Below are 25,796 nucleotides of genomic sequence, written 5' to 3' on the forward strand. Positions count from 1 at the left end.
CAAACTTGATGGTCACATTACCATCTTTCTTTTTTGCAAACCGAGGTTCAGGTGACCGGACCAGCCTTGTGTTCTGGTGAAGTTTTTCATAATTGGTGACCCAGCTATCGGGGAGAAGTTTGATAAGCCGGTCTCTGGGTATTTGCCTGGGAACATGAACACGGGACGCCTGGTCATGGTCTATTGAGATGATAAGGGCATCATCCGAGGTAGGATGGTTAAGATCAATGACATGATTCGGGACCCGATAAACCATCCGGTAATGGAGTGTAGCAGCCAAAGAGTTTGGAGTCCGAGGAGCTCCGAATAACCGCAATTGTACTTTCAAGGCCGACGGTAGTCCCGGGTCCGCAAGTGCCATGTTGAAATTTGGAAACAGAGTAACAAAGACTGCCCCAGCATTTAAAGTGGTCTGGATTGTGCCAATACGGGCGTGCTGGTAGTCTAAAAACCGTGTATCCAAAAGAGCAATTCTGGCTACAATCGGAAGGCCTTTTCGGCCATGGAATGAGAGAGCAAGTCTGATGGCTCCGAAATGAAGATGGGTGAACCCTTGTTGGATCCACTGGAGTGGAAATTCAGGTGGAATTTGGAGCGTGACAAACTGTTCTTGTTGCGTAGCTAGAATATGATGCTGGTCAAACTTAGAGGATCGAACATACTCTTTGACAGAGCGGGGAGTGTGTCGGATAAGGTGTTTGATGGAACGGATTGGAGAAAAAGAGGTGGGTTTGGCAAAGGCCGAATATGGGTTGATGAGAGGAAGATGTGTTTGGGAGATCTTCTTGTCTTCGTAAAAGGCTACCTCGTAGAGATAGTCGATTTTGGAAGCAGTTGATTTTCGTAACTCGGGAGGTGATGCAAGGGAAAGTGGAGACCGATGCTGTATGGGAGCGAGCATGGTGTCTTCTTGCTGAGTTTCCATGGTGTATAAAAGTTTCTCTTCATCACGGACCTTCAAACACTAAAATATCAATACTAATCTATATGAGTTTTTCTAAATTGAGGATTAAATATGCAAATGCTTTAGGAACATGGATCGGGTCGAATATGTGTTGGGTATGGATCGGGTTGGACAAGGTCCGTAGATTTGCATTGCAATCAATAGGACTATTTGGGTCGGACAATTTATAACCCAATTTAATCCACCCGTTTGACCGGTCTACGCGTCAGATTTTAGTTGCAACATTAGTTGGATCGGGCATCATTTGACAAGATGTTGTGATCGAAGGGGGATCCACAGGGGAGCCACAATGACGAGGCATCTCATCAATGCGACTTTGCTAAGTTTCATGTTTACTCAATCATAAGCTCCATTATTTCATCTAATTAATGAAATTCCGTTGCACACCGTCGCTACCGGAAGAGCTTTAAGCAACCGTTCAAGAACACAAACCTTCACGTACCCTCCATGAAAGCCTCCATTTGCACCGAGAAACAACATCATTATTTATCTCCTAAGCGTGGCCATGACAACTCGAGCTACATCGCTTCTTCTTCTCGCCTTGACATGGTTAACGGCCATGGTCGAGCCAGGAGTAGCAATGCCGCTGCTGCCGCCATACGGCATGCGCCCTCCTTTATTATGAAAACTAGATCTAGCGCACGCGATTGCTTTTGCGTATTTTGAGAAATATTAGATGAACGGATAGCTGTCCTACCTCAGGAAAGATTAATCAATTGAATCAGAGCAAACCCGATAAGCGAGATCTTTATAGGAAAAGATAAATTGATATTAGGCATGACCTAAAGCAGATTATACACATCTCCAATCAGTTACAAAAATCCAGAAATCATCAGCGCTAGCCAAAAAGGATAATGGGCTACTTGGTGTTAATTGTATTGCGATCCAATTCTGTTAACAAGTACGATAACCAAAAAGAAAGCAAAAGGACGACGTTACTGGAAAAGTAAATAAGCAATCACTATATTAGAATTTGGTGCGGGCCAGATCGAATCAGACCGAAACCGGTTGATTTATGAACCGACGGTTCGCAACTGGTATCGGAACCGGGGTTCACCTCAAAACCGATCATCCCTAATGTCCACCAACGCTAGTAAATATGTGGTTAACCCCTCTTGCACCACCTAGTCTAAGGGTCAAACCAACCACCAATTACACAGAAATAAGTTGCTGCCTGGAATGTTTCCCTTGGATCCTTTCTTACCTCGAACTCCTCGTGCGGTTCTGCGGTTTGCTAAGATTTGTGTAATAAGTTGCGTTTTATTCCCAGCATTCAGGAGGAAATCTCTCTCTCTCTCTCTCTCTCTCTCTCTCTCTCTCAACAATTACACAGAAATTGACACAGAAAGAATGCAAGTACATACAAATAGTAGAGTGTTTCGAATATACACAAGGTCTAACATAGAAATACGTAGCACCGCTAAGTATGTCGACACTTCCATTGAAGGGTTTGCACGGCTGGAATTAACTTTGTCAGGAAGCAGTCGAGGGCAGCACTCTATCGTATACTGCTAGACTATTTTCATTTTTCTCTCATCTCCACCAACAAAATGAACGGGGGTGAGGAAAAATGTGATCTTGCTCATTATCTTGTTAAACAACCATGGCTAATTGCAACGAAGTAATGAACACCCTTTATCTGTAGAAAAAATACAATGCAAAAGTCATGGATGATTCTGTAGAAAAGAAAAACCGACAGGCAGAATCTAGAAGCATTGGCAGGTTAACTTACCGAATACAATGTCAATCTTTCTTGGAGAAGTTCTGTGGCGTACTGCTTGCGAAAGCCAACCAGACGGCAGTGCCAGTCAAGTAAAAGAAGATTGATGGAGCAAATAATGAGATCTGCGTAATGCAATCCCTAATTAGAAAGCTGCACTCAAAAAAAAAAAAAAAAAAGGAGAAGAAGAAGAAGATGTAGAACTATAATATTTGCGGTGAATGACAGTGAACTTACGCTCCAAGAGTGAGTTAAATCAAGGAGGTAGCCAGTGAGGGCAACCCCTATGATGCCCGGTATGGCCCCTACAGTATTTGTTATACCCTGACAAAGGTTTGCAGACCATTCGTCAGACAATACAGTATGGTTTAAGTGGACATTTTCAAACCCATTTTGATATTGTAGAAGTATATCTGTTGAATACCGAGTCATTTGATTTTAGAGCAACGGATCTAAATAAGATAGCAGGTTCAGGCGCCTAGAAGCAGAACAAGAAATGATAGGCCTCCAATAAGAAGTTGACTAAGTTTTGTAAGCTCCCAAAATTTATCACATGGAACCCGCACTAACTGAAATACAGCTTGTTCTGAGCAACATTTGATGCCCACGCTTAATAGGAGCTTTGGACTCGAAGTTCATATGAAAAGCATTCTCTAGGAGCTTACCAAGAGTATACTTGCGTATTTTGGCGACATATCTTGATGTGTACAATAAAGACCTGACAAACAAAATCAACTTATCATAATTCTGAAAACAACAGAGAGAATGAAATAATGATTCTCTCTCATATTGATGGCAAATAATGATTCACTATAGCTGAAGTACTGTGCAGAATTTGGTACCTGACAAGGCAAAGCTTGAGAGTGCTAATCCTCCAGTGAGAATTCCTACAACTTCCCAAGGTTCCAATCCTAGATCTATTGATGAAAGGGTCATACAAACTGCTGGAGATAAAAAGGCAATTGTTTGGCAAATCTTTCGCACCTGAACACCCAAAGCGATCAACATCGAAGATTATATCTGTAGCATGTCCATCCAAGAAAACCGGTGTGCATTTTGTTAAGTTGTACCATTTCCAATTATTTCATATAAGTATCGGCATAGTAGAACGACAAATACCTTAGTTATTTCCATTCCATTGGCAATTAAATTGTCTGCAAATTGTGATGCAACGCCAGTCACGAGAACGGAAGCCAGTGGAGGAAGAATTGAGACCTAAATTAGATTGTGCAGACTATATGAGTGGGTGATAATCCAATTTTCACAACTGAAAGCAACATCAACCGAAGAGAAATTGTTGAAGACATCAAAACGAAATAGTCAGGGCGGTCGATACTTTCCCCTGAAAGACTTAGTCAATGGTATTGAGACATGAATATTCTGACTTACCCATGCAGCTTCTGTTAAATTTAGGTTCAGCTCCTCGCTGCAACGTAAATATACATTTAGTTCGACCAGTGTAACCAGAATAGAATGTTGCATGAAAGCATATAATCATCATCCTAGAGGTGATCAATAATTTGATAAAAACTTTTCAGACAGCAATTAGAAACTTAACAAGTATGTTTTCTCAATTCAGCAGATCCAACAAATGAAAGAACTTGATGCAAGAGCTGGAACACCTACTTTAATTGAGAGTCTACATGGTGTTTTTCTCAGACCCTGAGAAATTTGCAGGAAGCAACTAGGTTTATTCCAAGTTAGATCATGTTAACCTTGGCTAATCACTAAGTTACTTAGCTGCTATTAAGAAGATAGCATACAATTCTCAATGATACCCAGTGAACGCATTGCATATTTCTACAGACTCTTCAAATCATTGGTAATTCATTCGCAGATTCAGGCTGAGAAGAGTAATGTGGGTACATGCTACCCGAACTTGAAGCCTGCATGAAAGTCAATAGTACAAGATTGACAATGCTATACCTAAAATACGTAGGAAGCCAAGAGAGGCAGGCATAGTGTCCCCAACTTCCACAAAAATGAACATATATCATTGCCCAAACAGCTTGATTCTCAAAAAATGCCTTCCAGGGCACATCCTATACAAGAACAATCATAAGTAGCCAGTTCCGTCAGATAAAGAAGATAGAAAATATGATAGTTTTGATCATTACATAATGGAAATATATGACATGAGAGAGTAAAAAAAACTTTAATGCTCATTATTAGAAGATTGAAATAAAAATGAGGCTATTGTTCGCATTATCAATGTTATCGTGAGCAGATGATGCCGGCTATATGCATCTAGGATGGCTTTATTGTTTTGGTTTTCCTGTGCATTTGATAGATGCGACTTTTTCTATTTGATGTGGCCTTTAGAGCGCTCTTCAAGTTCCTCATCTGTTTTATTTCTATAGTCCTCATAAAAGCAAATGGATCTTCAGTGCCATTCAACTGAGTTTTTAAAAAAGATTACCTTCAAATTCTCAGCCAAATTACTTAGAGAAGTTGTCATTGAATTATTTGTAGAGATATCCTCTGACCCTGTCAAATAGAAGAAACATGCTCACATGCTAAACCAAATATAAAGCTCCAAAGTCAGCAGCCACACTGACTTAAAACTACGAATCATCTAATTGTAATGCTCAGAAGAATAGCAACCATGACACATGGAAGGGAATCATATCCCCAATTTTTTTAAATATAAGTGGAGAATGAAAAATTCTCCCAGCAAGACAGTCCAAAGAATGATGAAATCTTAACTCATCATCCTCGAGGAGCTAATAATAGCAAAATATCCATCACTGTGAAGTCAAGCAAAATGAGGAAATTCTCTGGAAAGTTTATGACTAACAAAAACCTGCCGTGTCACTAGGAAGAAGGACAGGGTGTATCACAGGGCGCATATAAGACAATGGAAAGTGCCTAGCCCGATTTGCCTAAGTGAAGAGGCATTGCAAATCACATTGATGTGACTTGTGATTCATCTTGCACAATTTGCAGTCTTGCTTTGTCAGCTGCTATCTAAATAATTTTTGAGTTGCTGATCTCTATCAACAGAAGGAAGAAAAGGACCGGAGCAGGTAAGGTGTGATAGTAAGATAAAGGGGAGGAAAGAGATTAAGCAAAGGGATTTTAATATATCGTGCCATGCCTGTTATTCCATCAAATATTTAGATGACCAGACAAATTAAAGTAGTTATCAACAATGCATAAAGCATATTCCAGCTTTTTCAGTATTATAGAACCTACAACAAGTTTACTCTCACAAAGTAGTCAAGCAACATGAAAAGAAACTGAACTCACGTGATATTGATGTGGATGCAGTCGAATCTTCTTTCTCTTCTTTAATTAGCCGAAAAACTACGAACCTTCAAATTCCATATAACCAAAAGTAAAAAGGCACAACTCTGTCAGATCTTCAAGAAGAAAGGACGTAACATAAAAATACTTCTAGACTAGCATACGACGTCCTAATTAGCATGAATAAGGAGGCCAATCAAAACTACCAAAATGTTCTTTCAGCGTTCAAACCTGTTAAAATTGGGGAAGAAAGGGCAAAATAAATTTCTCAAAGTAGAAAGCAGAAGAGTTGGAGTAAGTTTCAATAGCTACTTACCAACCTATCCCCAAAAGACTAAAAATGTAGAAAACGGATTCCCAACCAAAGTTTTGGATCAGGGGAGGAGCCAAAAGAAGCCTGCAAAATTGTTCAAGCATAAGTTTCAATAATCAAAGTATCTCATTTAGGATAGACAAAACTCACCACAATAATGAGTTTCTCATAATCCACACAAAATGATATAACCTAGACTTCTTGTTACACTTACATGCAGACTGAAACATTGATCTTGAACATTAATATGGTACAAATACGAATTGGCAGCTTTAGTTCAAAACTTCATTTACAATTCAATTTATTGTACTACTTGAAGATATATGTGCTATTGACAGACTTTGGCTCCACAACCGACCATTTATTGGTTGCAAGTGATGCTATTGCTCAAAGTGGTAATCTACAAGAACAACAAAAATCATTCATATAACTCAAGAGAGTAAACCAGCTTGAACTTGAAATAATTGATGAAAAAACAAAATAGGATGCCAAAGCCCTAATCTTTCAATAAATTAGGGCTTCCAGGTCAAGTCATCTGTATAAGCATTGCAAGATTGTCTCTTGCTTTTCTTCATCTCTTAGGCCCACGAGATGATTAGACAGCCATAGATATATGAAGGTAAAAAAATTTGCGCGTTGCCAGAATCAACACAAATTAGAGAAATCAATGACATGCTGCCATGAGGTTACAAATGATGAGTTAGCAGGATCTATGATTCCTTCAGTGTGATGGGAAATGAAACACCACCATGACTTTGCGTCATCTAATCAACAATTAACCCTTGATTTAATAACTAGAAAGAGCTGGAAAAAAAGTATTTTGGCGCTCCTACTCCTTCAACGGTATGAGTCCGATGTAGGAACTGATTAGCTTAGCAATCACGTCATTGCAAAGATAAGAAACTCAGCCAAGCATCACCCTCCAATTACATACCCTGTAACACTGCCTACACTTAGACCACCGAAAACAAATGCTACTGCTCGAGAGCGCTCTTCCAATGGTATTGACCTGCAAAGTAATTTAAAAAGTAAAGATGTTAAAGAACAAGAAGAGCATTCATTAAGAGAAATGTACCTCCCTTATCAAATGATATTTTAACTAGATCAAAATACAAGGACACTCAAAAATCGCTTCATCAAAACACCAAATCCGCAAACCCTGCATTCTACCTGATGAATATAATTGGATCAGTCCAAAGAAAAACTGGACATAAAGCGACTACTTTTTTTTGGCCAACTAAAGCCAATGATTAAGAACCATGAATCAATTCTTATAAACAGAGCAATGAAACTGAATGGGTCATCCAGCCGGAAAAGCTTCAGTGCAAAGAACCAAAATGCAAAAAATGTATGATGACTTTCCACTAAGTGAATTCACTAATATTTTTAGATAGGTCTATGGATCTAATCTCTTAGAAGCGCATCTTTTCAATTATAGTCTCTTTTTATTTCCAATATATTCCCATCAAATTAGTCTGTTCCATCTAATTAGGAGACAGGTAGGTTCGGGTTTACATGCAGGTGTCTCCATTGAGCAGTGTTTGGTTAGAAGTGAGGAGATATTTACTTTCACACATTTTCTGTCCGTTTTCATGTTCTAAGGATCAACTGACCTCATGCAACTAAAAAAACAGGGTTATACATGCCTGGCAATAAGATCAGTCGCTGCAGATGGGGAAACACCTTCGCCAATTCCGACCTACAGGTGAAAAGTGGAAGATGGTCATCATTGTAATTGAAAACATACCAACAAACAAACAGTATATACTGAAAACATAACAAAAGTCATTGCATACAAAATCAAATGAAGATGCCACCTATGAGAGCAGAACTAGTTTTCAAAGAATCATATTAAGCACAGCAATTAAAATGCAAGTAAATAACTAAGCTTGTGAAAGCCTTACCCCAGAAGCCAAAACTGAAAGTAAGATCATTATAACTTACATACCAAAATTCTAGATAAGACTAATCCAGGCATGAATCCTGCAAGAACAGGAACAAGTGCTGTTGACAATGACCAAGCCAATACCCCAATCTCAAGAACTTTACTGCACAATTAAAGAAAAAGTTAAACACTATTAACAGGTAAGGATGGTACATCGTTGCGTAAGTTGGAACCGACAAGAATAGAATTCCGCCATCTCACTCATTGTGGATCTACAAAATAGCCTCTATCAATGCTTCACTATCACTCCCGACCCAAAAAAAAAAAAAAATGCTTCACTATCACTTGCATACAAAAGCCGATGAAGTTAATTATGCTGATAGGGCTTGAGGAAACATGTTTCAAAATATGAGAACAAAGTTCGACCCAGTAAGCAAGTCAGCCAAAGAGAGCCTAAAAAACAAAAGGTGGGAAGGCAGCAGCCATAAGGAAAAGAAGTCGAAAATATGTCTCAGTTAGACATGAGCTCATGTCTGCACTTACTTTCATTAGTAATCAATCTATTGGTAAAACTAGTTAAATGAAAAATGAACAGTTGTTCACTCAAAATGCACCAATTAGAAGGTAAAGTTGATCAGGGTATGAGCACGCAGAGCTAGCAGAAGTAAACTTTAGTTGACACTTACGGCACCATTGCAATCCATCCTTCTCTTCCATAAGGAGATTTAGTCAGGTCTATTACTTGATGGGGGAGCAGGGAAGGCCCAATCAACTGCCTCAGCCAACTTCAACGATAATTGAATTGCAATGCTCCCCTGGATTGGATGTATTTTAAAATAGCACAAGTCTTTAGGGAGTTACCATTCATTTGTAAGCTAATCTATTCTTTTTTTCTATTTCCCGGATGAAAACACGCCCAATGATTCGGTGATGAAATGAACATGACTTGATCAAAATTAACGCGATTCAAGCAAGGCATCAAGAACTAACCGCCCACCAAATATCTTCGCAAGCCAACCTCCTGGCAACTGGCTCAATGCGTACCCCCAAAAGAATGATGACTGCACCAACCCAGCGACCGAAGAATTCCACCCGAACTGGTGCGACATTGGAATTATAGCAATGCTCAAATTCACCTGCCACAGCATTCAAACAAAAAGAGTGAACTTTTGTCTCAAAAGGAAACTTCAATATCATGACCCAAGTAAGAGCGGATGATCAAACACTGACCTTATCCATGTTACAAATGACGAAAGCGAGAGAAGTAGTGCCCACGAGCTTATATCTCTGCGGCATATTCTTCCACGGAGGCCATCTCCAATCAAAACCCACTTCTCCTTCCGCCCTTTCATCTCCCAACGTGCCATCGAAACCAGAAACCAGCTTAGTCTTTTCCAACCCATCGACCCGAAGTCCGCCGCCGGCGACGACCCCATTGGACCTCTCGCTCTCTTTCACGTCCTCCCTCTCTTTGATGCTGGAAAAGACTCTGCCTTTGGCATTGTTTCTCGACGCGAAGCGACTCAGTCGCCGGGGTCTAAACAAATTGGGCGAGATTGAGCTTCGGGTGCTCGCGTACCGCGGGCCGAAGCAGAGGTTATCAGCTCTGAGCGAACATCTTGCCATGGATGGTATACCTTACTTCAAGGAAAAAAACGCGAACAATGGCTAGTCCAAACTGAACTCCACAAGGCAGAAGAATCGGAAAGTATCGGGCTTTCCTCTTTCCCGTTCACGTCTGTGCTTGGGAATTGGTCAGGAAAGCAGGAGAAGGAGGAGAGACGAGCAGAGGGCGTGGCATTTTTGCCTGGGACTTTCGAGAGGAGTTTGAGGTGGCCACGGAAGATCAAGATTGTGGCTCTGATTAACTCGGAAGCTTCAGAATATTCAATTATTTCTTTTGTGTTTCTAAATCTTCTTACATCATTCATTTGTTGCAGAACATGTGCAATAATTTGTAACTAAGCTTCAAAATAATCGATTATTATTTACTTACATGCAATCTTAAAAATAAAATGGATTAGTCGCTGCTAATCATGTGTACATTCTCGTTTTTTTATATTGAATTTGATTGATTAATTTAACGATTTAACTTTATCAGAAATCTGGTATGTGCAAGTCGCAACAGGCAGGCGGGATAGAACAAGGCTCGATAGATGCTCCCCAGGATCTCTCGTTTTGTCTACAACCTAAGTAATAATACATCAATATGTTTGCCTAAGGATGAATCGAGGAACGACCTATGAATGTACCAACTACAAGAAAACTCATGAGGACAGTAAGTTTCTAAATGCGAACTAGAGATAAATCCCATCGGTTTTCCATTCTCATATTCTAAGATCTCGAATTTTGTATGGCTTAATTGAAAGTTTGGAACAAAAATTCGTTTGGCAGCATAACTTCATTTTTTTATTTCGGGGACAAATTTTTGGCTTAGAAACAGGTTTGGAATAGAAATGAGAAACAGAAATTTTCTACTTTTCTATTTTTGAAACAAAAACATGAATAAGAATTCTTCTCATTACTCTCTCTCTCTCTCTCTCTCTCTCTCTCTCTCTCTCTCTCTCTCTCTCTCTCTCTCTCTCGTCTCTACCGCCGATCTTCGATCCTTAGTCGCCGATCTTTGGTCGCTAGTCTCCCATCCCCAATTGTCTCTCTCTGATCCATGCCATCGGCCACCGTTCGCCATCCACCCATCGCTAATTGCCAATCGTTGACCATCCACCGCCAATTTCCATTCGCCGATCGTCGGTTGTCATTCATCGGCCACCGGTCTTCGGTCCCCAATCGCTGGCCGTCAATCACCTCTCTTGCATCCATGCCGTTGGCCACTATTTGCCATTTGCCCGCCACCGACCATCATCCATCGCCAGCCAACGGTCGGTTGTCATTGGTTGGCCGTTGTTCGCCGACCGCCGATCTCCGATCCCAGGTTGTCGTTCGTCCACCACCGATCTCTGTCTACCCATTGCGATCTGACAATCATGGGCCGCCAATCTCCGATTTGCTGTTTTCTGGTCACCCAATCGTAAAATGCTATTATACGAATTTCTTTTCAGGAAATAGAAATTGTGTCATTGTCAAACAGGTGTCTCTACTCATAAATTCGTTCAAGGAATAGAAATAGAAAAATTTATTTTTGGCCAGAAATAGAGCCGGACACATTGAAGCAGAAAAATGTATTCATTTACTCGTAAAATTGAGAAATGAGGGATGAAATTTAAACGTGTTTGGTGTTTTCATATAAACAACAAGATACGCAGAGAGAGAGAGAGAGAGAAAGAGGGAGAGAGAGTATATAACAATGCTTTTGCATCATATGTTGATTTACGTATTTGTCGAAAATAAATCAAGATAAGCGGAGGTGTCCAAATTACTCACTTAGCTCCCTTTCATAGTTTTCTTCCCAAGGCATAGAAAGGGAAAATATAATCCATCTCGAGTCCATTTCCTGATTGTAAATACCAACCATGTGATCTGCATCGCTCGCACCTCCTAATCTGCATACTCGTTCCATTTGTACCATGGCTAGAGTCAAAGAACCCCACAAGTTTGTCATGCTTGTCCCAAAATGTTCAAAAGTTGTCCATTGATGCCAAGGAACCATCTCCTAGATATCTGGTCAAAGGAGGCGGCCATGGTCCGGTCGAATCTTTTCCGGTAGCCCGAATACCAGTTGTCGATCTGAGTCTACTGCGCTCACTGTCCTTGACGTGTTCCGAAAAAGAACAGCAGGACGAGCTATAAAAACTGAAGTCTGCTCTTAGTGAATGGGGTTGATTCCAGGTATGAGGGCTTTCACCAACCTAAGACAAGAAGAAAAAGAGTTTCATAACCAAAATGTGTTGTTCTTGTAGAATATTGAAGTTTAAAATATTGTTTGCAGCAAACTTTGGACTTCTAGATGCATAGTTTGATTAGCTTGCCTTCTTTTTATCTTGCAGAGAAGTTCTTGCCATAATATTTCAAAGAAGTGAAATCAGTAATAGATCTTCTCCAGAAGGCCATGGCCAGGTCCTTAGAGTTGGAAGAGAATTGCTTCACGAAAAAGTATGGAAACCGAGCATTCATGGCAGCGAGATTTAACCATAACCCTCCATGCTCCAGACCTGATTTAGTACTTGGTGCAAAGGCTCGCTCTGATGGTTCAGGAATCACAGTTCTTTTGCAAGACGAAGAAGCGGAAGGACTTCAGATCTTCAAAGATGATCAACGGTTCAGAGTTCCAATAGTTCCTGATGCATTTGTTGTCAACATAGGCGATCAGACTAAGATAGAATCTGAGCGGATACGAAAGTACCGGTAGGAGGTAATCCAAGAAGGCAACAGCTTGTCATTCAAGTGATCAACTTGACCATTTAGCAACACTAGCTAGGTAAGGTGTCTTGATTGAAAAGTTGGCTCTTTGCTGCAATCGGTATCACCAGTGAAACTGAAATGGGCAAATCCACGAATTGCGGAAATGAGAATTACTGATAGACAGCCCCCTGTGAACTTATCAAAAGTTTTATAATTGAAGCTTTCAAAGAGCAAGAGGACAAATTGTAAGCGTATTTGTTACTTTTGCGTTGAAAGATGGTTGACACCTAAATTTGAATTAGCCTTTTCAGTCATTTATTTTTCCATAAAAAAATCAGAGATTAACTTTAATTCCTACCAAAAATAATTAATTCATCATCCATATTTAATTTTTGTCGATCATGCATTGCACTTTCATTGGACTGGCGGCGGACAAACTCGAGTAGACAATTCTTAATTTAATCATCTATATTGAGCCTGTCGTTTTGCCAAGCTCGTTGAAAACCCACAGCGGCAGAAAAATTACGAGGATGGCACACGTCGGGAATGTTAAATTGAGAAGATACATTCTAAACATTTCTATCTTTCGGCCACAAGAGAAGGTTGTTATGTGATAGCCCGAATTTTTGTCAATTTGTTTAACGTACAAAATGGATTACGTAATGAAATTTATATTGTGATTATAAGGTTATATGATGCTAAATAAAGTTTAGCTTTGAGACTTGGTGTAATGCATTGAGTAATTGGTGGCGATGTGATATTATGAGTTGTGGATGACATTACGAGGTTATGTTTTGATCCAGTTGAATTTGTTTTGATAATTGAGCGCAAAATGGATCCTACGTGTCCAACCCACTTAAAACCACCCTATGGATACCCCTTCCCCTCTCTCTCTCTCTCTCTCTCTCTCTTCCCTCATTCTCTCCCTCTCTTCTCTTCGTGCGACGCCCCCCTCCCTCATTACTTCCGCCCGAGCCAAGAGACCCACGCCGCGCCTCGGCTACTCGTTCGAGCTTGCCATCCACGGCGACAGCGGCGACCCTCCATCCCTCAACAACACCTCCTAGATGTCAGCTCTAGCTTCCCCCGCCTCAACGCTGCTCGAAGCCTCTCCATTTCGCCTTAAACTTGCGATGCCGTGAAGTGAGGAAAGCTGATTCAAGCTCATTTCTTCATCGTCTTTGCTCGGTTCAATTCTTAGGCAAGTGAAACTTCTAACTTTTCTGCTTACTTGTTGGTTTATCACTTAATTGGCTGCGAAACGGTATTTTGGAAATTGGTATCTGAAACTGAAGATAGTCTTGCATGAGTTAGGAAACAAGTATGATTTGATGATACATTGCTTGAATTGTCAACTGTGAGTCTTGGATACGTTGAATGCATGGTCTGATCGTGTGAATTTTGTTCAATGAGTCGAAATTGAGTTGCCTGACATGTGTGGGTGTTTGGCCATGCTTGTGGGATGAGCGTGAGAAGTGTGGGTGGTGGCTTTTAGTCTTGTTCTTGGTTGTGCGTGGAGTGTATGGTGTTGGATTGTTGTCGACTTGTCTTGTTGCAGTGTCGAGTTGCATTGCATTTAAGAATCAAGGCATGAGTTGTATCCTGATGTGAAAAATTGTGTGGTTGAGCCGGTGTGGGATGATTGTTTTGTTTGATGAGTCATGAATGGTTTAGGTTGCATTTGAATCTAAGTAATGCAATCCAAGGGTCTCGTCGGCCTGTGTCTCGATGAGGATGTGCGTGGAGTGTATGGTGTTGGATTGTTGTCGACTTGTCTTGTTGCAGTGTCAAGTTGCATTGCATTTAAGAATCAAGGCATGAGTTGTATCCTGATGTGAAAAATTGTGTGGTTGAGCCGGTGTGGGATGATTGTTTTGTTTGATGAGTCATGAATGGTTTAGGTTGCATTTGAATCTAAGTAATGTAATCCAAGGGTCTCGTTGGCCTGTGTCCCGACGAGGATGTTTGACATCTGCCTATGTCTGAATAATTACCCCATGGGAGCCTAAGTGGAAATCGGGAAGTCCATGACCTGTGTCTTATTGGAATGGAATGCATAAGGTCCGTGTTCCTCAGAAGCCTCGGAATTGGGGAGAAATTGAGGCATGTGTCCCTCATGATTCCCATGGTCGGTGTCCCATGGACGAAAAACTAAGGTGTTAATCCCTCATAATCGAGGCCTATGTCTCTCGAAACGAAAATGAGCCTGTGTCCCTCATGAACTCAGAAATGAAGGGGAAAATTTCAAAAAAGGGCCCAAAGTCCTCTCATTTTTTCAAATAAGAGTCCCAAGTAAACCCCGTTTCAAATAAGGGCCCAAAGAGCTTGCATTTTCTCAAACAAGGGTATGAAGTGAATATTATTTCAAATAAGGACCTAAAATGGCTATAAAATCTCAAAAAAGGGCATGATTTCAAGGGCATTTTTGTCCTTTTACTTTTTTATTTTGTTTCTTTTTTATTAGACTTTTCTTTTTTCGGTTTTCTCAAAAATTAACAAAAAAATTTAAAAAAAAAAACGAAAAGACAACATGCACAGGCAGAAAGGCGGCCCTCCCCCCCGTAGCCGCCGCCCCACCGCCGTGGGTGGGAGGGGGAGGGGGGGGCGGCAAAAGCCGGCGGGGTCGCCGGTGCTTCGGCGAGGATAGGCGACCCAGCCGACCAAAGGCGAGGGCCAATAAGGCCTCGCCAAAATCAGGAGAGGGTCGGGCCCTCTCCGGGATTGCTAGCCCTCGCCTTAACCAGGGGAGGATCTGACTTTGTGCCAATTTTCGCGAGGGTCAGAGGCCCTCGCATTTGGTCAAGGGGTTGCCGGCACTCACCGAGGTGTTGGCGACCCCCTCGACCCCCGCGATGGGACGATGGCTACGGGTAGGAGGGGCAACCCCCCCGCCTGTGTGGCTTTTTTTTTTTTACTTTTAAAAAACAGAAAAAATAGAGAAAAAATCAACAAAAAATCAAAATGGGAAATGACGAAAATGTCCTTTAGGCCAAACCCTTTTTTGAAACACTATGGCCACTTCAAGCCCTTATTGGAAACATACTATGCTATTTTAAGCTCTTATTTGAAATAAGGTTCACTTGAGGCCCTTATTTGAGAAAACGAGAGGATTTTGGGCCCTTATTTGAAGTTTTCCGAAATGAAGTGATAACTAATGAATGAAATTGTGGTCGGTTGCTTGTTCATATCGTGTGAGGTCTCGTGTATAAGATGTGTGGTGTCGTTATGAGTTTCATGCTTGCATGTTCTAGGTTATGGTGGCCCGGTCTGACCAGACCTCCCGACCTGGCTCTGGCACGAAGTGACATGGTTTCCCGATTGCTCCTCCTACGCACCAAGATGGCTTCGTTTTGGTCCCTTGTCCGCGGTTCAAGCTCCGACCCGGACTTGAGACCCGACTCCAACCCAGCTTTAGAACAAAACGCCGCCATTTTCGCTCACCACCCATGGACCTGTTTCAACCCGAACCCGAGCCGACTCAGTTCAAATCGAGCCCCTCATTGCTGTAGAGCCTCGCCAGGGCTTCAATCACCTCATCGGAGCTCCGGCGAGCCTCCAATCGACCAACTGAAGGTGCCACGAGTTTCGCTGGCCCTCGGCCATGCCTGAGGATCTCCGATAACTGGCCCCCCCCTGCTGGAGACTCAGCTTACATCCCGAGACCCCTCTCTATTCAAACCGTGACTCACCGAAGACCGTCGACCAAACGAACGGCCAAATTGGCCCTCGATAGACCCCAACCCAGCAGTACAACAAACAAAAAGGTAAACGACGCAACAAGGGTTGCCCGCGCGGATCCTGGTCAACCCAGCACGATCCAATTCCAATTTTTTTAATTATTATTATTTATTTAAAAATATCTAATATCTATTTTCCTAAATTTGGAACAAAATAAGCAGAAGGCAAAAAAGTAATTTGCAGTTCGCCGACCTCGTTGAACGATCTGTGTATATTCGATTTGCATAATGGAGGTCAGCCTAAAAGAAGTAGAGTTAAACTGAACTTGTATTGATCGTTGGACCACTAGACACGGTTCGTCTAGAGTAATCGTGGCCTTTTGTTTGTTCCCGTGATGTCGGATCTTGATCCATCGTAAAGAAGACGGTGGTCAATTGGCCTGTCTTTAATTGACGAGGAAGCCTACTAAACAGAAAGTATCCGAAATAAGGTGTGTAGAAGTGTATTCGATTTGCACAATAATTGCGGGTTTAAAGAAATTTTGAATTTTGTCTAAAGGAAGATCGAAATCGCGAGATAAATGCGGTATGTGCGATGCAGATAATGAGCAATGGGGATTCTCAAGAGCACCTATGCACAGATTGGTGACAAATGCCGCGAGCGATGGTATCTCGGTTCCAGTATTTTGCTGTCCAGAGGAAGAGAAGGGGATCGGACCTGCTTAGGGGCTGATCGACGAGGAAACACCGAAGAGTGCAAACGAAAATCTTCAAATACATGTAAGCAACATAAAGGTTAGGTAAAATGGATGTCCTAAGCATGCCCGGATGGGCGCGCCGGGTCAATGAGCACAACGAAATCAATAACAAAGAAAAGTTTTCAAACCTCTGTATCAAAATGTAGAAACCATCTCGTCTTCTGTGCCGGACTAAGCCTTAGTGTTTTGCCATATTTGAACTAAATGAGCAGTGAAAAAATTGGGTTTTTCCAAGGAACTCCCAGATCGCTTCTTATAAAAGAGGAGAAGAAAACAATGGACACTTCCATCCTTTTTGTCTCTATCCACTTTGTTTGGTCAGAGCAACTTAACCCATTGCTCTGGCACTCATGTCTATGCATGTCTCCCTCTTTTCTTTTGGACCTTTAGCTCTTGTCTCAAGGTCGGCATCTTTTGGAATGAAGCAATCAAGTCCATACCAGAGAGACAAAAGAAATATGAATAGAAACATCAGTTGCTTCCCTGCTTTTTTTAACAAAATGCTTATCGACAACGATAATTTCGGAGTCCCGTTTACATTGATAATAGCTGGTCCTAATAGATCCTTGTCAGGAAAAATTTCAGCAATATGACACATCTCACTAATATTTAAGCAATTGGTCCAATTAGAAGTGGGGAAAAAGCCACCAAAAACCCTAAACTATATCCGTTATGATACATTTACCCCAAAAAAAATTTTGTGACACAAAAAATCCTAAACTTGTATCCATGTGACACATATATCCCAAACTTTTGCCCGTGCGACTCATTTATCCCAAACTTTTTGTTGTGATACTAAAAATCCCAAACTTGTAGGCATATGACACATTTATCACAAATTTTGAGGTAAATGAGTCACACGGATATAACTTTAGGATTTTTGATGTCACAAAAAAAATAGTTTGGGCTAAATATGTTACATGGATATAAGTTTACGGTTTTCGGTGTCATAAGAAAAAGTTTGGGATAAATGTGTCACATGAGTAAAAGTTTGGGATTTTTAGTGTTATAAAAAAAAAATTAGGGTAAATATGTCACAGTTAGCATAGTTTAGGATTTTTGGTGGTTTTTTCTCCTTTCGAGTAAGGTGACTCCAGGATCACTCTGCGAGCAAGAGAACTTTGATTTTTCTTACTTTATTGATAATTAATAGAAGTTGACTTGGACATGCGCAAAGAAAGAAAGCAAAGATTATCTGCTTCCTTTTTCTGCCCTCTTTGCCAAACCCCACTGGATCTGAATGTTAACAAGCTGACACAAGCAAATCTTTAGTTTTGCATCCCCTGTCATGGACATGGCTCAGCCTCCTCCTCCTCTTCCTCCTGCACAATCTGTTCAGGAACTTATCTTGGATGGCGGAACTGTACCGGAGAGATATGCCTACAAAGATGACAGAAGTGCAAGCTTTGATGAATCTCTTCCTCTGATGGATGTTCCAGTCATCGATCTTGGCCTTCTCCCACCTTCATCCTCATCATCAGCTGGAGAGGAATTGATTAAACTCCGTTCGGCTCTCGCTTGTTGGGGATGCTTTCAGGTCCGATCTTAGCATCAAACAACTGTTTCTTTCATTTACTAGCTTACGAAATTACCACTGTATGCCCTCTTGATTCCACTTCAATAGATGTTAATTTAATAGATCTAAGTAAGAATGTTTGAAGCAGAGTCTATCTATGATAGCAAAACGCTTGCTTAATGTAGAGATTCCTTTATTTGCTTAAGATTGCATCTATGGCGTAAAAAGCGGCTAACATTGCATTTCATTTGCAAATTCATTAGTTCTTCACAGCAGGATCTGGAGTTACCAAAGTCTCTGTTGGTATTACTGTTCTTAATGAAGCAGTCCATGTTTTGACTTCCTTCGACTTTTCTGTCTTAGGCAACAAATCATGGGATCAGCTGCTCATTTCTAGATCAAGTGCACGAACTAACCCAACAATTTTTCGCGCTTCCAAAAGAGGAGAAGGAGAAATGCGCTAGAGCGCCTGATGGTATGGAAGGCTATGGAAATGACATGGTTTTGTTGGAGCAACAGGTAATCGACTGGAATGACCGCTTGTACATCATCATATCCCCTGAAGATCAGCGCAAGCTTGAAGTTTGGCCTGAAAAACCCGAAACTTTCAGGTATTTAGACAAGATAGCTGCTTCAAATTCAATTATGCAGATCAGATGGTACAGGTGGGAGAGTTAGTTTTGTTCGGTAAGAGGGATTCCAATGTGTGATCGAATATAGTTCTCATCTGATATGTTAGGAATTGACTAGTTTGAGCAATGATAAGTAGAAATAAAAACGAGATAGACACAAGAAGACAAAGAAGTTATGTTTACGTGTTATCTGTAGTTAATCTGCAAGAATACATGCTATATTGACCTTGTTAAAGCATTGTAGGGAAGTAATGCACGAGTACTCAGTAAAGTTACGGCCGATCATAAACAATGTATTCAAGGCCATGGCATTATCGCTGAATCTGGAGGAGAATTGCTTCCTGAACCAGTTTGGAGAGCAAGGGGTGATGTTCGCAAGGTTCAATTATTATCCTAGATGTCCGAGGCCTGATCTTGTCCTTGGCCTCAAGCCACATGCCGACGGATCAACAATCACTCTGGTTTTGCCTGACAGAGAAGTGGAAGGCCTCCAGTTCCTGCGTGATGGCCAGTGGTTCCGAGTCCCCACCATTCCAGATGCACTACTCATTAACGTAGGAGATCAAGTCGAGGTCAGTCCAGTACTTGCATATTTTGAAATCCAAAAGAATGCTTCCGAGGGCTATCTATACATTATATACAAGTTTTAAGGTCTCGTAAAGACCGGCCATGACAGTTTTGTCATTTGTTGTAATGCAGATAATTAGCAACGGCATTTTCAAGAGCCCGATGCACAGAGCGGTGACAAACGCGGAGAGTGACAGGATCTCTCTTGCGGTGTTCTGCACTCCGGAAGAAGAGAACGAGATTGGACCTGCCGATGAGCTGATCGATGAGGAAACGCCGAGATTGTACAAGAAGATCAGGAACTATACCAAGACTTACTTTGAGTATTACCAGTCAGGAAAGAGACCTATTGATGCTGTCAAAATCTAGCTTCAGGTTACTATCCCACCCATTGTAAGCACAAATCAGAGTTTGTCACTCCTGTTCTATTTGTTTCTTCAGTTATCCCTTTTGTTGACCTCATCCAAAGGTAATGACTTAGCTGTGTTGGTCATGCACTGAAACTAAGGCATAAAGAACACAGTTCCTGTTTCTTCTTTCTTATCCTTACTTTCACAAGCAGTCTAATTTTCAAGCCCAGATTGGAGTTGCATTCAGAAGAGCTATGTGGATTGGAATTGAACTCAATCGGTAAACCTAACTAACCATTTGTCCCCACGTGAAACGAAATTAGAAGCCGATAAATTGCGAATCCTAGTGTATTTTGATCGGATTCAATCAGACCATCGGATGGGAGGGTCATATCGGCTCTTTCACCCGACACGAGCGAGTTGGAATGAGTTCGATGCCTGTTCACATGGGTTATGTTCCCTTGTTACGATCTGGATATAATCTCTTTCCTTGTTCAGCAGCAGCATGAGAGGTCTATAATTTGGTGATAGAGAGGTCTAGTTATCGAACAATTCGGATAAACTTATTCAATAAGCAACATGATGGATAGAGAAATTAGAACTTGCATTACAGAAGCATCATGTATAAAGGTTACCACAAATGATCTACTGGGGCATTATTGTAGCTCCAAGATAGGTTGGCCCACTTTGAATTTTCTAAAGATGTGAACTTGATTGTTATCTTTTTCAAAGATTAGTGACTTAATGAAAATTTCAAGAACTTTGGGGGGGCCAACTCCCAACGCCCCAAGCTCTCATTTGAGTCCACAATGGTTGGCTTGACCATGAAGTTTATTATCATGCACAATCAACTAAAGATTAATCAAAACCAAAGGTGGAATCTTCTCATTAAATAGGGCAAGTCAAGCTATACACATAATAAGTTGGAATCATCACACATATCTGTTACAATTTTCACGTTTTCAGTCTTATGACATAATTAATTCATTGGCCTACTTTTGCCTTCACACTAAGAAATTGATGAGGGTTTATAATACGGAAAAACCCACACCGATACACACATGACAAATTTACCCCGAACTAATTTTTTTTTCATTAAAAACTCCAAACAGGTACACATGTGATAAATTTACCCTATATTAATTTCTGTTATATTTGATCGTCAAATTATTGAATTAGATGACTCATGGCAGGTTGACAGTGTATCAGATTATGATTTTTATCCTCCGTCGATTCTGTGTGTATCAGTTTAGGATTTTTATTAGTATTAACCCAATTTAATGGAAATTAACGTCGGGCAAGTTTATCATAGGTGTATAATTTTGGGGTTTTTTGGTTTGTGATTTTTTGTGATAAAAAAATCAGTTTAGAATAACTTCATCACAAGTGTACTAGTTTGGGGTTTTTCGTGATGTTGACCCAATTGATAATGAAAAAATAGAAATATATCCATGTGGTTGGGAAGGCAATTTTTATTTCTAAACATGCTTTAACACCTTTTTTGCTTCCTTATAGTCATGAATTTCTTCTTTTCAACGTGTCACGTTGACCTCTGGGGTGCGGGATGTAATTGGTCTAAAAACTACCATTCTCATAACAGACTCAGGACAACTAACTGTCAACTGACTCCACAGATATTTCCTCTTAATTTCCTTTGCAGAAAGAAAGAGCACATCATTGGACAGGGGAGACTGTTCTTCTTCATTTTGGCTTTAGTTTTTGAACAAGCAAACAGATCTTTCCAACATCTAGAATGCTAAATAAAGAGCAGTGCAGGTTTCTAACAGATTAAAGCATGGAGATTCCAGAATGCCAACTTCGAAACACCGGTTCAAGTTACATCTCTTTCTTTGTAGCAAAGTGCTCGCAAACTGATGAATTGTTGCCTTAGAAGCCAATGAACATCCCATTTATCTTCAAAGGCACCTCATAACAGCAGACTTTCATCACAGGAAATAACTTCAAGCCAGGTTCACTCCGAGAACGAAAGTGCAATGTTCACATTATAGCACAAAGGTGAATGGAACTTGGGCAATCCAGATGGTACAGAGATTTCATTACAAGCAAAGCAAAAAGCATCACAACAAGAGCTTTCGACATCATCTTCTGGCAATCCTATCCTAAAAAATGATGCTTTCTGAAAGACCTCAGTAAAACATCAATGACTTGCAAGCTGATCTAGAGCTTTTAGAGCAGATACTCTGTTCTACTCACCTTATGTCATGAATGGCCTCCCAGGCAAAAGAATGAAAACTACGCATCTATTACATCTGTACATGGGATTCTAGGAGAGTAAACTTGAAGTGCATCGAGGAAAAGGTGGATGCTGTACTTATATCAGGGTGGAAAATGACGATGTTAGCTCGTAAGGAATGCTGGCTAGCGGCCCACGTTGGCTTGCAAGCTCGTGTATGTCCTTTACAATGTCAAAGACAGCCTCAGGCTGCGCCAGTTTCAGCGCATTTTCTGACATTTTCTTGAGTTCTTCCGTCTTGGTGGTGAACCATTCGACCACGATTCTGGCCGTTTCTTTAGGACTCCTGGTGAAGACACCGGCTCCATTGTCCACTACATAGGGAACATTGCCCTTTTCCTGCGGTTGCAAATAATAAGTAAGCGTCAATTTTGCAATTTCTATCTACTACAATGAATACACAGAATCAGTCACGAACCTGTCCAGGAAGGTAGTCATTGAGGATGATTGGAAGGCCTCTTATCAATGCTTCCGAGATCGTGCCAGGTCCTGCCTGAAAAGGGCAATATAGTTATGGAGCCAGCAATTTCCATAAGTTCCAATTATAAATTGCAGACATAGGGGGGAGGAGTAGGAGGAGGACACATCGACCTACTTTTGTTATTATGCAGTCACAAGCTCCCATCCATTTCTCCATCTGGGTCTCAAATCCTCGTACCTAATTTCAATTTAAGATCAGTTTTTCGCTCCACAATATTCGTACAACAGCAATTTCTCTTATTAACTCAAAATCATTAGATCAAGAAGCAAAAGCGATTACCTTTACGGGGATCTTCCACTCTTCAGATTCTAATGTTGATACAAGTTCTTTGTTACGGCCACATACTATGATCAATTGCCCTACTGGCTTCCCAAGTTCTTGATCAAACAATGACTCTCCTAATGCATTTGCAGTTTTCTTAACCGGGCCCATCCCTTCACCCCCTCCCATTAATAGGACTGCAGGCAAATTTGGATCCATCCCAAATTCTTTTCTAAGCTCATCCTTCAGGTAAAAAAAGAGAACTGAGAATGAAATAAAAGTCCAACTGGGTAAGAGAGGAAAGCATGAGCTCCCTAATCAACAGCAGTCAACCTTCGAAAGAACTGCACGTGCAAAGGATGGCCGAATAGGGAGGCCAAAAACGCGCGTTTGGGACTCCGTAAGGCCATCTAGCAAAGCCCTTTTGGCTACCTCTTGTGAAGGACAGTAGCATCTATTTACTCCAGGATGAAACCTGAAATATGTTTTCACAAAAAACAAATTACATAACAGACAATTAACCGGAAGCCATAGATGAGCAATGCATCCTTAAAGGCAATTATATGGACAAACCATGTCCGATGACATGTGTTAAGATCCGTGATTACAGTCACAAAAATGACTTTCTTCTGAAGGTTTTGCCACTTGAGAATCCAGAGAGGAATATGCTGCATCAGAGGATGAACGCTAATAATGATGTCTGGCTTGTATTCCATTAGACCAGCCTCCACCTCCCTTCAATCAAAAAAGTGAATGCATCACAAAACAGGAAAGCAACATTATTAATGCGGTACTATCCTAGGCCTATTACAAATCGATTACAAAATTGAGTCATTTCTGGTGATAGAAAGAGCCTTGTCTTTTTTCTTTTTTTTTCCATTTTTCCCCGAAAAAGTTAACAAGCATTTAGTGATTGGTTCATATGGAAATAATTGCTCATTGTGAAAGTTGAGAAAGAATCATGACAGCTTTATGATTGATGATAAAGAAACTATGCATTGCTGACCTAACTAGAGTATCACAGCATATGATAATCTACTTGCAGATTTTTATAAACCTCCCTAACACTGGTAGATCTATCTACCCTTTTGTTTTTACAATTAAGTAACAGAACAGAAGGAAAAACAAGGAAGATGCAAAAAAAAATAGAGACCCAAAATTTGACATACTTGGCGTAGTAAGCTGCAATTGCGGCGAGGTATAGGGAGTGAATCCATCGCGGAGATGTGCTGTGAAAAGCAACATTCCACAGCTGTACGTGCCTCACCAAGAACTTGTATGATTTCTCCATGTTGTTCAAAGGCCAGCCTGTATATTCTTTCCATACATCCTTCACAAATATCTGATCATAGACAAGAAAAAACCCATCACCAAAAATAAATCCGAAAAAAGGATTGAATCTTTTGAATGACATCAACAACTTTTGATGAGAACAAAAATATGAAAACGGATGAAATTCACCCGGGCAACAAAACCAAAATGATCAACCTCCCCCATATTTCAAAATCAATTAACCTCGATAGACATTAAAATTGGAAGATCGAACCTATTCCAACAGTCAATAATGCAAATTTCAAGATCCGAACGTCAACAAAACCAAAATGATCAACTCGGGAAGATATGGAAGAAGAAAACAAAGTCCAATCAAACTCATAAAACTTACCCTGTACTCATCCCCGAACTCCAACCGGAAGGCGTCACGAATAGCCTCCGCCGACGCTCGGTGGCCACCACCAGTGTCGCTCATCAGAATCAAGACGTTCTTCGTCCTCTCGGCGCCAATCTGCGGAAGCTCCATACAATCCTCGTCTTCCCCGAAGTCATCGCCCCCGAACTCGGGCGACGACCTCTTGCGACGGGAGTCGCCGCCGCTCTTGTCGCCGCCCTTGAAGAAATCGCGCGCCTTTCTCTGGAACGCCCTCTCCCTGATCGTCGCCTTCCTCGGAGACGCCACGGACATCACCATTTCGCCAAAAACCAACTACAAGCTCGGAACTTTAACTGATCTTTCGGCAAAATTCCAACGATCTGAACGTACCCACCAACCAGTATGGCTTCGAAGAAGGCTCCCCGGAGAATCGAGGGTGAGAATTTCTGGGCGTTTACTTGGCGAAATGAGGTTGAAATGTAAGAAAGATTCGGTCTTGGTCTTCGGAATGCCCGAGAGTTTATGTGCTTGTTTTTCAAGGTGAGAGGAGTCTTTAGGCGTCGGATGGGCATTGGTGTCCGAATGTCCGGAAGGGAAGATTCGGATCTTCCCGATTGGTAAAATAGTGAATGAGAGTATTTTTCTATGCAACACGGAAGAAGTCGCGCTTGAGTAGTTGAGCGGGTTACTGTTTTTTTTTTTTTTTTTTGCTATTGAGTCCTTCTACTTTTGGGTATTTGCTCGTGTTGTCGAACTGTCAATACAGTTTGTTAGTTGAAGTGAGGCGAATTTGCTTGGGCCGCCGACTCTTTTGTCCTTCCTTGCGCTGGGGCGTGCCTTGTGAGTGTGACATTCCCTTTCTTTTTCTCCATTTGTTTTGGCTTTTTCAGGGTTGTTTCGATCATTGCGGAGCGATTCGGACCCGGCAAAGCCGACTCGATAGTCAAATCACAATGTCTTTCGTTTGGAATAGCTTCGAAAATCCTCAACAGAGCATCATTCGATGCGCATAAATTGAGACGATTTATCAGTATAAATGGAGTTTTATCAAATGAAATTTTTGATTTGCTCGCATCATCAAAAAAATTTCATCTTATTGCATTTCATTTTATTTAACAAGTCCATTTTGTTCTCCCTTTTCATGTAAAATCCGCGATGATGATTAGTCCTACCGAAGATCCGATCGGCCTATGTTATTTAAAAGTTTCATCTTATTCTTTTTTAT

General features: G+C 41.1%; 3 protein-coding genes across 3 annotated transcripts; 1 reads left to right on the plus strand and 2 right to left on the minus strand.

Moving 5' to 3' along the window:
- Positions 1-2,300: 2,300 nt before the first annotated feature.
- On the minus strand, positions 2,301-9,971 carry LOC115752614 (probable anion transporter 6, chloroplastic). Its single transcript, XM_030690887.2, has 16 exons — positions 9,359-9,971; positions 9,119-9,264; positions 8,192-8,291; positions 7,890-7,942; positions 7,178-7,252; positions 6,247-6,327; positions 5,934-5,998; positions 5,104-5,171; positions 4,611-4,726; positions 4,074-4,110; positions 3,804-3,899; positions 3,527-3,668; positions 3,350-3,402; positions 2,922-3,008; positions 2,697-2,809; positions 2,301-2,603 (listed from the first exon to the last, which is right to left on the minus strand). The coding sequence occupies exons 1-15, from the start codon at positions 9,752-9,754 to the stop codon at positions 2,708-2,710; spliced, it is 1,617 nt and encodes a 538-aa protein (XP_030546747.1). The 5' UTR covers positions 9,755-9,971; the 3' UTR covers positions 2,301-2,603; positions 2,697-2,707.
- Positions 9,972-18,050: 8,079 nt separating this feature from the next.
- LOC115752586 (protein SRG1) lies at positions 18,051-20,113 on the plus strand. The gene is made up of 4 exons (XM_030690833.2): positions 18,051-18,399; positions 18,742-18,989; positions 19,255-19,582; positions 19,710-20,113. The coding sequence occupies exons 1-4, from the start codon at positions 18,151-18,153 to the stop codon at positions 19,944-19,946; spliced, it is 1,062 nt and encodes a 353-aa protein (XP_030546693.1). The 5' UTR covers positions 18,051-18,150; the 3' UTR covers positions 19,947-20,113.
- Positions 20,114-21,911: 1,798 nt separating this feature from the next.
- On the minus strand, positions 21,912-25,215 carry LOC115752585 (monogalactosyldiacylglycerol synthase 2, chloroplastic). Its single transcript, XM_030690832.2, has 8 exons — positions 24,587-25,215; positions 24,093-24,265; positions 23,497-23,658; positions 23,257-23,398; positions 22,942-23,166; positions 22,777-22,839; positions 22,600-22,674; positions 21,912-22,520 (listed from the first exon to the last, which is right to left on the minus strand). Exons 1-8 carry the CDS (start codon positions 24,887-24,889, stop codon positions 22,260-22,262), a joined length of 1,404 nt encoding a protein of 467 aa, XP_030546692.1. The 5' UTR covers positions 24,890-25,215; the 3' UTR covers positions 21,912-22,259.
- Between the last annotated feature and the right edge of the window lie 581 nt (positions 25,216-25,796).

The sequence above is a fragment of the Rhodamnia argentea genome, chromosome 4 (assembly GCF_020921035.1).
Source record: "Rhodamnia argentea isolate NSW1041297 chromosome 4, ASM2092103v1, whole genome shotgun sequence".
Classification (NCBI taxonomy): Eukaryota; Viridiplantae; Streptophyta; class Magnoliopsida; order Myrtales; family Myrtaceae; genus Rhodamnia; species Rhodamnia argentea.